This window comes from Miniopterus natalensis, chromosome 12 (genome assembly GCF_054644295.1).
Source record: "Miniopterus natalensis isolate mMinNat1 chromosome 12, mMinNat1.hap1, whole genome shotgun sequence".
NCBI lineage: Eukaryota > Metazoa > Chordata > Mammalia > Chiroptera > Miniopteridae > Miniopterus > Miniopterus natalensis.
Genome location: NC_142092.1, coordinates 38,210,670 through 38,224,338, shown reverse-complemented (window position 1 = coordinate 38,224,338; position 13,669 = coordinate 38,210,670). Strand labels below are relative to the sequence as shown.

Sequence of the window (13,669 nt, the reverse complement as noted above, 5' to 3'; positions counted from 1 at the left end):
CTCACACGTCTTAAGCCTAAACCGCTTCGCCGAGCGCGGGACTGGCACCACGCGTTCCCAGTCACAACAAAACAAGTCACGCCCCACTCTGGCAACTGGACCAGACCTTTAATAAACCCGCCGCCGCTTTCCCGCCTTCCCCTGCGGCGCGCACTTCCGGCCGCGGGGGCGCTCGGGAGCGCGCCCCTCGAGCCTCCACCAACCAGCAGCTCCGCCGGACCGGCGCGGGTGCGTGAGCGCACGTTTGTGCGCAGGTTCGAATCTCCGCCGCTTGGCGGTTACTCCCCAACGTCCGGCCGCACGTCCGCGGCGGCGAGGACGGCGCCCGCCGCCCGCGGGGAAGCCGGTCGCCCCGCCCCCTCGAGGCTCCCTTCCAGGCTTCCCGCCACTCCCTCGCCCCGAGAGCCCTCGCCCTCCCTCGCGCGCTCTGCCCCATCCTCCGCAGCTATCGGCGCTCGGCCTCCCGCGCTGGGCGGCTTCCGCCCGAGCCTCCCGGGCCTATGGCCAAGCGGCGTGCGGCCGAGCCGCTGACGTTCCACGTGCCTTGGAAGAGGCTCCTGCTCTGCGACTTTCCGGAGGAGCCGCCACCGCCGCTCTGGATCCCGCCGGCGGCGGCCTCGCATCCCGGGCAGCCCCTTGGCGTCCCAGAGCTGCCCCGAAAGCGCAAAATCGACGCGGGGGCTATGACTGAGCCTTCGGTCTCGCCCAGCAAGCGCCACGACGGTGGGGACACCAACGCTCCGGGCGGCGCGGAGCGAGAGGGCCGCGGCTGGGAGACCGGCGAGCCCCCGCAGCTGCAGCAGCCGCCCCTGCGGCCCCAAGGGCCGGGGGAGGAGCTCCGGGGCGCCCGGCCTCCGAGGGGCGGTGGAGACAACGGGGCGGGGCGCGCAGAGCCCCCGCGGGGAGACTGGGGGGCCGCACCGCGCCAGGTAGGGGCTGGGGGCGGGCTGGGAGCTCCAGAGGTGGGTGGGGTCACCGTTTGCGCAGGTACATGGAGCCCTGGGAAGGAACAGATCGTCCCCCTCTAGACTCCTATTCATCAAGACGCCCCAAAAGGCGAAAAGCTGGGGTCCCTGCTGCAGGAACGGACGCCCACCTCCCGGCAACAGCGAGGGCCCCGAGCCCACCTTGGCAGCGTTTGGGGAGAGCCCGACGGGCTGAGAGCGCTCGGACAAACCAGGGGAAACAGCCGTCGGGTGAGGTAGACCTGCCCTTGCTGCTTGAGCGCCTGTGTCATGGGAGAGGGAAGCACGGGCCTGACTCATGATGGACTAGAATGTGGTGGAGACGGTGACTGAACCGCACCAGGCTCAGGCCAGAGAAAGTGCAGCGTGCCTTTTTTGGTTTCTAAAGAGGTGACCAGTGTGGTAACCATCAGTTGGACGTTTTTCAGGCATGGCACAGTTTTGGGGTTTTTTTTGGTAGAGAGGAAGGGCTTCTATATCTTGGGACAAGGTATCTTAACTCACTGTGTTAAATCTGATTCTGTGAAAAAGTTGAAAGTTAACTTGGGCCTGGCTGGCCGGTGTGGCTTAGTGGTTGAATGTCACCCAGGAACCAGGTCACGGTTAGATTCTCTGGTTTCGTGCTTGATCCCCGTTAGGGGGCGTGCAGGAGGCAGCCAATGGATAATTCTCTCCCAGCGATGTTTCTATCTGTTCCCCTCTCCCTTTCTCTGGGGGAAAAAAAAAAAGATTAACGGGGGCCCTAAGGTGTATGAGGATCTTTGGAGAGTTCCCGTTCCTGGGGAAATGAGCCTGCCCCATCTCTGCACACAGATCTGATTTGTCTAGATCGGTGCTGTTCAGTATGGCAGCCACTAGCCATGCGAGACAACAGAGCACTTGAAAGGAGGTGTGCTCTAAGTGTAAAATACAGGCTAGATCTCAAAACATTTTATATTGATTACACGTTGAAATAACTTGGAGATATTGGATTTACTACAGTGGATTAAAATTCATTTCACCTGTTTTCGTTTTTGTTTTTTTTTTTAATACAACCACTAGAAAATTTAAAGTTATGTTTGTGGCTGGCATTATATATTTTATTGGAGAGCTTTGGTCTACACTTAGGAATTCAAATTGCTTTTCTGCAGTTCTCTGTTGACTTGGAGCTTTCTTTTTATTATTGATTTCAAAAAGAGGAAGGGAGAGGGGGAGAGAGAGAGAAACATCAATGATGAGAGTCATTGATTGGCTGCCTCCTGTAGGCCCCTATGGGGGATGGAGCCAGAAACCCTGACCAGGAATCAAGCCTCCTGGTGGCAACACTCAACCACTGAGCCAGGCAGGCGGGGCTGACTTGGAACTTTGAAGATAGAAAAGCCAAATGTTGGGCTCAGAATTCACCAAACTCTTTAATCTCTACATCATAGCATCCACCTCACATCTCTCCATTGCCTTAAGTATCTTATGCTGAGTTTATCAAATACCTTGTTTGCCCCTCTTACCTCCCCTCAAAAATTGAGGCTCCCTTGGCATAGTTTGATCTTTGTGAAAGATCCAGTAAGATGAGAATTTGATAGTTGGGGAAGGTCTTTTCCTGTGAGTGTGAAATTATCCTTTAGACAATCATGATAAGCATTTCTGGATGAAATTATAAGTTGTAAATATTTCTACCCTCAGTTTTCATGGAATTTAGGAATCATGAGCCTTATTTAGACTTTTTTCTTCAGATTGCTTTTAGGTTCAAAATCAGCTTGCTTAAAATGGAATGATAGAACTTATATTATGAAAATAGAATAAAGAATAAGAATTTCCAATTAAATCATGTCTATGCCAATATTCAAAACCTAAAAAAAAATGGTAGTCATCCAGACCTATTTGAAAACTTTCCTCTTTAGACCCCACCCGTACATAGCCTTGTCTTTTGTACCAGAAAATACTGCAGTGTGCCACAGATTGATAAGAGGGAAATATAGAAATGGCTGGAAGGCAAAGAAGGAGAATATTTTAGTAATCCGGCACAGTTTGTGTAGTAGATGTCTCCCTGGTCCTTGTGCTTAGAATAAGGCTTAGTTCCATGCCCTCTCCATTATTTAGAATCTCCTAGACACACCTGTGTCTTCCTCTATGGCAGTGACTACACCTGGCACCTCCCTGCATCCTCTAGTTACTACAAGCTCATGGCAGGAAACACGAAGGGTTCCTTCTTCAAGACTAGTCCACTGTTCTCTTTCCTAATGCAAAAGCCCAGGAACCCTTACGGTCCTTCCTTTTGTTTGTTTTGTTCCTTGAGCTGCTTTTCTTCTGCAGACTTAAGAGAGGGGCATGTTTCTCCAGCTTCCCTCTTTCCTGCCTCCAAAGATGCAGGGGCTTTGTTCTAAGGATTTTACAGATAATTACCAAGGGAAAACAGGATAAAACAGAAACATGGAGAAGTTAAAAAGCTTTTTCAGTAAAGCTTGTGCAGTAAATGTGCTTAGATCTGTGCCCTTACCCTTGGGATCTCTTTAAGGAAAATTTTTCTCAAGTATGTCCTTTCTATTTTGGGGATGCAATCTAGGCAGAACTTCAGAATATTTTCTGAGTTGTTTCAGATTTTTTTTTAAACTACAGAACTAAAATAAAACCAGGTATTCATTAAATGTTCATGTTTTCTCATGTTATTGTCACTTTATGCAGATTTATTGCTCTGTGCAGTGCTGACCCTTACTGTTAGATATTTTTAACAGACAATAAGCAAAAATGTTTTCTGTTACTAGGAAGAAAGTGATTGATCATTCAGAGGCTTTTTGGGGTATAATACCTAGCAGTATGGAGCAATTAATAGTGCTAAATTGGAGTAAGAGAGTCGTGTTTTTTACTGATTAGAAAACACTTAGGTCAACATCAGAGTTAGTGGGTAGTGCAAACCTAGGTAGGTCTTTCTAGTGGCAGAGTTTGTGCTCTTAGCTACTAGGTTGCAATGACATCATTGTCCCATGTTTGTAAGTAAATAATATGAACAATAGATTTTTTCCAGTGGGCAAAGAAATAGATAATGTTTTTAACCTTATTTGCTTATTAAAATGAAATTTTTCTTGGCATCCTTTGAATGATTATATTTTTATCCCAGTGTTAAGAAATTCCAGAGACTCTTAATTCTCTAAGCCTTGGTGTTTAAGGCACTGAATGAACTTCTTAATGAGAGTTTCTTATATACCTGTGCTTTTCAGTAAAGTGATCAACCACATGTAGCTATTGAGCATTGAAAGGTGGCTAATCTGAATGGTAGTAGAAGTAAACTACCTGCCAGATTTTGAAAACCTGTATGACAAAAAGAATGTAAACTATCTCATTAATTTTTAAAATGATGACTGCACATTGAAATGATAATAGCTTGGATATATTAGGTGCAATAAAATACTAAGATTAAATCCACCTGACCTCTGTCTGGGCAGCCTGGGCAGCTTGGGCCTCCCTGCCAGGAGCCTTGAAAGAAGAAAAGACTCAGGACACCACGTGTGATGAAGGGCTGAGGGGAGTCCACATCTGATGTCACCTGGCTGACCCCCAGATGATCCCAGAAGCGTGGTCTGTCTCATATATACCTCCACCTCTACTTCCCAGGGCTCACAAACACCATGTGCAATTTGTGACAGAATCCTGTTAGCATCCTGTCCTTGGAAACTCATTCTATTCTTTAAGCCTGGCCAGCTGCCTGCACAACACAGAGATGCCACCAGCCCAATTTAGCCACGCACATAGTTTTGCCAGTCACCTTGGCACTAGTTGAACTATTTTAACTAGAACATTGCCTCTCTGTCCCACTTATTTCCTCAAACTTGTCATTTTTATACTAGATACATGCAAAGGTATGTTTTTAGGCACATCAGAATGGAACCTGCCAAATACGTGCCTTTCAGAAGCTAAAGAGGAGGAGGGGGTTTGGAGTTGTCTCCTGCCTTTCTACTTGCCTGTGGTTCCTCAGCCCAGGGCTGTGGCTTCCCGCCTGAGGGAGAGTCCCAGGACCACTAGTTGTCACAAGCACTTTTTCATGACGTCCTAAGAGAAGTCAGTGTAGCAACTGAAGGAGGATCAGGAATTTAGGGTGAGACCACAGCCATGCTTCCAGGGTGCCGAGGGAAAAGCAGGAGGACACAGTGATTGTATGCAATGAAGTGTTTCTCTCCATTTAATTAAATGCAGTGTATAGTTTAGTGTGTATATTCCTACTTTTCATTAAATTAACTATTTCTAAAGCATATTTTGATTTACCATCAAGAGCAATATAGCATTAAATCTTATTTAAAAAAGGATTAATTTCACCTGTTTGTTTTTACTTTTTTACTATAGTTACTAGAAAATTTTTACATATGTGGCTTCCATTATATTTCTGTTGGATAATGCTGTCCTAGCAAGCATGAATGTAACATAAGAACATAATGTCATAGAATAGATGCAGATATACAGATACCCACCTGCGATGGTTAATGGTCACCTTGGGAGCCTGTATATAATTCCAATGCTGCTTCCTTTACACAAAGTATTTTGGGGATGATTTTGAACTTCTGTGCCAATTTTGTAACTTTACTGGAACACCAGCTTCACTTCATAGCTACTTGAAACAATTTTATAGTCATTCTGAGTAAGGTTTTAAATATTTTAGAGGCCAGTGTTCACTTGGATTTATCAATTTTGCTACACTAATTTAAAAGGCATGCCTTGTACCAAATGGTATCCTGATAAAAATGATCAGTCTAAGTTTTACTTGTTATTTAGCATGTTTATATCCTAATACTTTGTAGAAGGTTGTAGAAATATTTTAGCCTATATAAAGTCAATCCCGTAAAATACCAAACCTCAGGAAAAAGACCAAAAATAAGTTTTAAGGTACGTGTATATGTTTTCAATAAAAATATTTTCCTCACTGAATGGTAACAAATTTCAAAACTGTTTTCAGACATTTTCTTTGGTTGAAAATGGAAGACAGTTGTCAGAAGGGATACTCTTGGAAGAAATACTTTTAAATTTAAATTACTAATAGGAAATACTTTCACAAATCTATGAATATGAAAATGCACAGATTTGACTGAGTCCCTGAAATACTTTGATTAGAATTAAAAATGTATATTTGTTGAAGATACAAAGTTAAAGACTACAAAATCTTATGTGAGTTTCCTTTTATGTGAGTTTTTTTTTTCCTGGAAAAAAAAAAAACTTAACTTTTTCTAAACCATTGATGTACTTTCATTTCTTTTTTCCCCCTAAAGCTCAATGAAGAATTTTGGCAGTATAACACCTTCCAGTACTGGAGGAATCCTTTACCACCGATTGATCTGGCAGACATTGAAGCTATAAGTGAAGATAACCTTACAGAAGCAAGGCTTCAGGGCAAGAATGAAGTGGTTGAGATTGACATGGAATCCTGACAGAGGAGCTGAAGAAATGGGTTTTTCTGAATTTGAAATTCTAAATGAATTTATGTATTCTTAGGAAAAAAGTTATTTTCCATATTTTATGTGATTTCATTCCCAAACCTGAAAAATGAGGAAAAGTTGTTTTAAAGATAAATGCCTGCGGTCACTACTGAAACTCCCAATAGGATTTGTCAATAATAGACTGCAGTTATAGGGGAAGTGTTTTATGTATATGTTCTTAAAGAAAAATTTATGTTTAGGTTCTAAATTTGAAGATGTCAATATTATAAATAGGAATTCTGACAGTTTAAGAAATTGGAAACACTCAAATAGCCCTCTGCAACAAAATGTTAACTTGTGGCACATGAAATGAATGTTTTATAATAACTTAATAAAATGCTTTTTAATATACTTTATTGACTCTTCCTAGTTGAACAAATAGCCGACCTAAACATCTATGCAAACTTAAAATGTGGGGGATTTTTCTGAAAGCTGGTGTTGTTTTAAAACAGCTGTCTTTAAAGAGCTTTCTAAATGTAAAATAGTGAGAATTTCAATGTGGATAGCATGTTTGCATTAACTTCTAATATTTGATGTTTGTTAAACTCTACTTTGAACTATCAAAAATGGATGAAGAAATGAGAAATGAGTAGGTGCTTCCCTCCCCGCTTTCCCAAGATAAATGAAAGAAATTCATTGTATTTCTTTTTTTAAAAATGTCTTAGTTTTGAATTGCCTTGAGGGCATGGTTTTTATTAAATTGTTCTTATGTGGCCCTTACATGTAGCTATTTTTTTAAAGCACCAATTCTTCCTCCCTGCATTCCAGACAGGTTTGAGGACCACTAACTAAAGGTAGTTTTTCCTGTTGAAAGGAAATAACTAATTTGAGCTGAAGCAATGCCTCTTAATTAGCTTTGTTTTTATTTTACCCTATTGATGGCTTTGTTACAACGAAATTATTCTGTAGTTACTATTACATTGTTAAAGTAAGCAGTTTGTGTTTGAGTTATATGAATATCAGTGATTAAGTTAATTAACTTGTATTGTATTCTAGAATGTTGGCTTTTTAATTGAGTAAGTTGTCCTTGTATATTTTTTGTTAATGATATTCTAAATTCAGGAAGGATGATAAATGCCAGTGAGAGGGAAAAAGAACGTTTCGTGTGTACTGTAGGATTTAAATATGGTTGACGTTAATAAGAATTTTATAGAACAGAAGGCAAACTGTATAGTATTGTGGTTAAGAGTTAAGACTTTGGAGTCAGACATGGTTCAAAGTCTTGTACTGCCACTTTCTACCTGTGTAACATTAAGCAGGTTATTTTTCATCTCTAAACCCCAGCTTCCTTGGTTGTAAAATAAGAAACAATAAATAGTATCTACCTCAGAGACACTATGTTTATTGTCAAATGATGTACTGAGTACTTTACCTGCATCATCTTGTTTAATTTCATAATATTCTTGTTGTAGGTACAAAAAAAAAATTAGAATAAATGTGCTTTCTATAGTTGCTCTTCATTCCACTTTCAATTGCTACTGGATGTTTCAGGAATTGGAATTGAAGAAGTAGCAAGGATAGCAAACATATGGAGGAGCAAAGTACTATGGGAAAAAATGGTAAATTTTCTGGGGGAAAAAGTAAACTAACCCCTTTCTGGGTATGATAGGAAAGTCCATTTTTGTTCATTGCTCTTCTAGTGCCCAGAACAGTGCCTGTCACATAGTAGACAGTCAATAAATATTAATGAACGAATGGACATTCTTATCTGTTGGTGTAATACCAGCAGTTTTCTAGGAACATTTACAAAGCGAGGCCATTTTCTCAAAGATGTGTGTACCAAAGGTTTGTTGCAGAGATCAAATAGGAAAACATTGGAAATATGCTAAATTTATTCTATAATAATGTATTATATAATATAATAATGTAAAGACTTAAGTCACCAAAGTGAACAATAGGGGGTGATTATTTGGCTAGAATCTCATAGGTCATCACACTGTAGTCTGAATGGGAGATTCAAAGAGTAGCTCAGACAAATTTTTAAAGCATTATATGTCATTAAAACCAAAAGGTAAATATTCAGGGAAAATACTTGCTTTTAACATGTTAGAGGTTTTATATTTTTTAAGTAAGTATGTATATTTTAATGTAAAGATGTATACATATGTGCTTAATATGTAAAATATAGATAATATATAAAGGTAGGGCATGCTTGTACATACACTAATATAAACACACAGATTTGAAATAATTCCATTCTTTAAAGTTTATTGCAACTAGAGCAGCAATGGGTAGCGGCAGTTCCAGTTAAACCCCCTGAACCTGTCCCAAGACTCCCTTTTCTCTGACTTCTTAGCCAAAAAAGCCCAGCCTAGGCTCATTTCCCCACCTAGTCCCCCGTTATCCTAGTCCCTTTCTTGTTTCACTGTCCCCAGCTTTAATAAACGTCCTCTAAAATTCAGAAAGAAAAAAAGTTTTAAGTAAACCTCAGGTAACTTGGCAAAATTGCACTGTGGTTAATTGAGATGGAAATTAAAGGTAGGGTTTTTCTTTGTTTTAAGTTGTATACCCTTTACCCAGATTTCCTAATATAGCATCTTACCACAATATGATTATAAAAATGTGGAAATTTTAACATTTTAACTATGTGAGCATGGAAAGCATGACTTCAGACAACTCTTAAAGGGTCTGTGTCAAAAACCTACAGAACCTGTAGGCTGTATTCAGATTTTACCATTTCCTCATTAACATCCTTTTTCTGACTCAGGATTCAATCCATGGTCACCTGTTATATTTAGTTTTAGTATTGCCTTAGTCTCCTTTAATCAAATAATTTCTCGGAATTTCTTTGCTTTTCATGACCTTGGTACTTTTTGAAAAGTTACTTTGTAGGATGGCCCTCAATTTCTGTTTGCCTGATGTTTCTCAAAATTACGCATTTTGGGTGAGAACATAGATGTGACGACATATCTTCAGTACATTGTACCAAGACGCAGAGGTGCTGATGTCAACTTGTTCCATTCTTGGAGATTGTAACCAATTACTTGGTCAAGGTGGTGTCCGCCAGGTTTTTCTGTTGTGTAGTTACTATTTTCTCCTTTGATACTTTGAGACTATGTAAATACCCATTTCTCATTATATTCTGCCCACAAATTTTAGGATCTACTGATGCTTCTTGCCTGAAATACTTAACTGCTCTGGTATATGTCAAACGGTAATTTTTTATTTCCATCATCCTTTTTACATTTATTATTTGGAATTCTGAGAGCTTTTCTTTTACCTCCATTTCTTTATTCAATTATATCTGTATAGACTAATGTGTATATATTTTATGAGTTATAATCCATTACTATTATTTGGTTGCAGAAATTATCCCAGATTTAACCATTGGGAAGCCCTTCAAGTTGGCTCTTGTGCTCCCCCCTCCCCCAAACATTTTATTACTTACTGTGTGAATACTGGTTAATATTGGCAGTGCACTCTTGCATTTACAAGGTTCATTGATCGAAAACGAGTAGCTGTGCAACACTTAAATTTACTAAACAATTTGAGCCTTGCCATTCTCTTCCGAAAATGGGGACATTACTCACCTCGGAGGAGCAGAGTGGGATAAAACTACATAAAGGCTGTGGGGAACCCATAGTGTGCAGTAAGTACGTTTCTCTCTTGAAATGCTTGTTTTCACTATCTTTCTAATAGATGATACATACATACATACATACATACATAAACTGTTAGTGATCTGTGAAAATACCTGAAGTTGATTGAGGTTACTTTGAAAGAATTTCAGTGTTTTGTTTTAATATATCTTTATTGATTTCAGAGAGAGGAAAGGAGAGGGGGAGAGAGAGAGAGAAACATCAATGATGAGAGAGTCACTGATCGGGTACAGCCCGCAACCCGGGCATGTGCCCTGACCAGGAATCGAACCCCGATTTCCTGGATCCTAGATCGACACTCAACTGCTGAGCCACGCCCAGCCGGGCAAGAATTTCAGTTCTTGAATTATCTGGAGTCCACAGACCTAAACAATAATACTCTAGCAATTTATTGATTGTTTTATCTTGTGTTCTTTTGATATGACCCTGTGGCAGGCAGAATTCTAGGATGGGTGCCAAGATTGCCAGCCCCTGGTGTAACATCCAGTTATTCTATCAAACACTAATATAGGCATTACTGTGAAGAATTTTGCAGATGAAATTCAAGCCAATTAACCTTAAGAAAGGGAGATGATCCAGGTGGACCTGACTTAATCATATGAGCCCTTTAGATATGGGTGGAGAGATCAGAGACAGGAAGTTAGAAAGGTGCAAAGTGTGGGAGAGATTCAGTATGAGAGTATTTCTTTGGGCTTTGAAGATGGAAGGAGCCATGTGGTAGCCTCAGAGCAGCCTCCAGAGGTTGAATCCCCATGACCAGCGAGCAAAGAAGCAAGGACCTCAGTCCTACAGCCTCAAGGTCTGAACTGTCAGCAACCTGAATGAACATGGAAGTAGATTCTTCCCCGGAGCCTTCAGAAGGAACACAGCCCAGCTGGCACCTTGATTTCAGCTTTGTGATACTGTGAACAGAGAACCTTGCATGTCAAGTTGGACTTCTGACCTATAGAACTGAGTTAATAAGTTGATGTCTTTTAAGCTGCTAAGTTTGTGGTAATTTATTACACACCAATTGAAAACAAATACAGACCCAACTTTTTTTTCTTTCTTTTTTTTGTCACTTTTTTTTCTCACTTCCTTACCTTCTCACACAACATGTTCTGGCGCAGGTATTTCTCTTGTTATAATTCCCCCATCCTACTCCTGGAATCATTTCTCCAAAAGCCCTGATTTCTTTGTTGAAGAATGGTATTTAGAAATGAAGATTGAGTGCAAGATCTGCTCGTTGGTATTGGGTATCATTGCTTCTAGGTCCTCTCAGCTGACAACGATAAAACGTGTTTGTGTATTCAACTATATGTATTTCTATATCTGTCTGCTTGTGTCTGTATTTTTGACACACAAGTTCAAACTGATACTCTTAACTACAGTCCAACACCACAGGGTTCAGTCTACCTTCCCCTCTTTCCTTATTTATAATTCCTTTAACCAACAGTGAGACTACTGGACTTTATATCCACAATATATTTATTTGCTCAATCCTCAAATATTCATAACATAGTTTGGAAACTTAACTCACACTTCTATAAAAGACAGTCCTGCTAATTACAGTGAAATATCTGTATACACTTCTTTCCATCTTTAGCCTTTGGATAGTCAATTAAAATATTGTTTTCCAAAGTTACTTAGGTTGAAATTTTGCCATGTAGCAAAGGCTTTGAGAACTAAACCACAATATAAACTTCCAGCCATGTCCCGCACTAATGTCTGAGATGCATGCATGGGACAGGCCCAAAGCAGCATAGCCACGTGTTTGAAAGCTAAACTGACATTAGAGCCATGGCCACAGATGAAGAGACAGAACTTAAGAATCTAAACCAAACTGGGTTGAGTACCTGTTTTAAATAAATTAACATCCTCTAGAGAATTTTAACAAGACCCAAAGTTTCACAACATAATATTCAGGACACAGTGCAATACTTGACATGCAAAGAATTAGAAAAATATGACCAATTTTCAAGGGGAAGACAACAGATGCCAATTCCAAGATGATGCAAACTTTAGAATTATCAAAGATTTTAAAGCAGCTATTAAAACCATGCTATATAAAGAGAATGAACTGAACAAAAACAGTTTTTCTCAGAAGAGAAATACAAACTATAAGAAATGAAACAAATGGAAATTTTAGAAGAGAAAAATACAATATCTGAAAGAAAAGATTTTAGTAAATGTGCTAAGTAGCAGAATAGAGATGATCGAGGAAAGAATCTGTGAACTCGAAGATAGATCAATAGAGATTCTCCAATCTGAAAAACAAGGAGAAAAATGATTTTAAAAATGAACAGAGCCTTGGCCTAGCTGGTCTGGCTCAGTTGTTAGAGCGTCGGCCACAGAATGAAGGGTCTCGGCTTTAATTCCAGTCAAAGACGTACCTCGGTTGCAGGCTTGATCCCCGGCCTGGTCGGGACATGTGCAGGAGGCAACCAATTGATGTGTCTCTCTCACATTGTTGCTTCTCTCTCTCTCCCTCTCGCTTCCACTCTCTCTGAAAAGCAATGAAAAAATATCCTCAGGTGAGGATTAAAATAATAATTAATTAATTAAAAACAAACAAATACCTTCCAACAATAAAACTTCAATTATCTAGTTTCACTGGAAAATTCTGCCAGACATTTAAGGAAGAATTAATATGTTCTCTTTCAGAAAAATAAAAGAGGAGAGGCTATTTTCCAATTTATTTTATAAGGTCAACATTACCCTGATACCAAAACCAGATAAATACATTACAAGAGAAGAAATCCATAGATCAATACCCCTCAAGAACATACACACAAAAATCCTATAGAAAATATTGACAGAAAAACCTAACAAGTATTAAAAATTTATATAAAGATAAAAATAGATATTTCTCTCAGATCTACTCAAATAAATTTAATAGATATAAACATTATTTTTTGTCCTTATAATAAGCTAATTCTGATTTTTGTTTGCTTCATTTTGTTTTTTATTTTTAGTCTAAGGTAGAGTGATATTATAGTCATTATTACTCCTGAGTATTTTATTTGAGTATTTCTAAGGCTTAATGAGTCTTTTGACCCTTGGAAATTTTTAAATAGTGTTGCTCTTCATATAAATAGCTCAATATTTAAAATAAATTCTTTAAAATATTTTGGTTCTCCTTTTAGATAAAAGGTGGTAACTATCAGAATCACAAAATGTATTATTACATAATTCTGTAATGCTTATTAAAACCTGAAGACAATATTTATATTTTTATTGATATGATAGGTTTTTTAACTTGAGTTTGTAAAACTTCAGGAGCAAAAGTGTGGGTGTATTTGATAAGGTCTGATAGCATTCCAACCTTAACCTTTGTAAGTATCATTTGATGCTGTGTTCCATTGTTAAACAAGCAGCTGTACAGTCTCACAAGCAAAGGTGCTAACCTAGTACATGAGTCTCTACCTGTATATAGCTAAATCTATCAATTAATTTTTAAAAATAATGTATCTTTTTCTGATTATGTAAATAATGTGTGCCTATTTTGAAATTCATGAAAGCATACAAAGATATTGAAAAATCTAAATCGTGGCTCAGTTGGTTGAGCATAGTCCCACGCACTGAGAGGTCCTCAGTTTGATTCCTGGTCAAGGCACATTCTGGGATTGCAGGCTCCATCCCCAGTAGGGGGCGTGCAGGAGGCAGCCGATCAATGTTTTTCCCTCTCTAA

At 39.7% G+C, this 13,669-nt stretch overlaps 1 protein-coding gene across 2 annotated transcripts; it reads left to right on the top strand.

Annotated features, from left to right (window-relative positions):
• The first annotated feature begins 364 nt into the window (after window positions 1-364).
• On the top strand, window positions 365-7,852 carry C12H9orf40 (chromosome 12 C9orf40 homolog). Of its 2 annotated transcripts, none has more exons than XM_087822704.1 (2): window positions 365-929; window positions 6,194-7,852. In XM_087822704.1, exons 1-2 carry the CDS (start codon window positions 501-503, stop codon window positions 6,350-6,352), a joined length of 588 nt encoding a protein of 195 aa, XP_087678830.1. In that variant the 5' UTR covers window positions 365-500; the 3' UTR covers window positions 6,353-7,852. The 2 variants fall into 2 exon arrangements, 1 of the variants encoding a protein (XP_087678830.1); XR_001603981.2 differs by lacking the exon at window positions 365-929 and adding an exon at window positions 949-1,201 and having other exon boundaries at window positions 6,194-6,278.
• The last annotated feature ends 5,817 nt before the right edge of the window (window positions 7,853-13,669 follow it).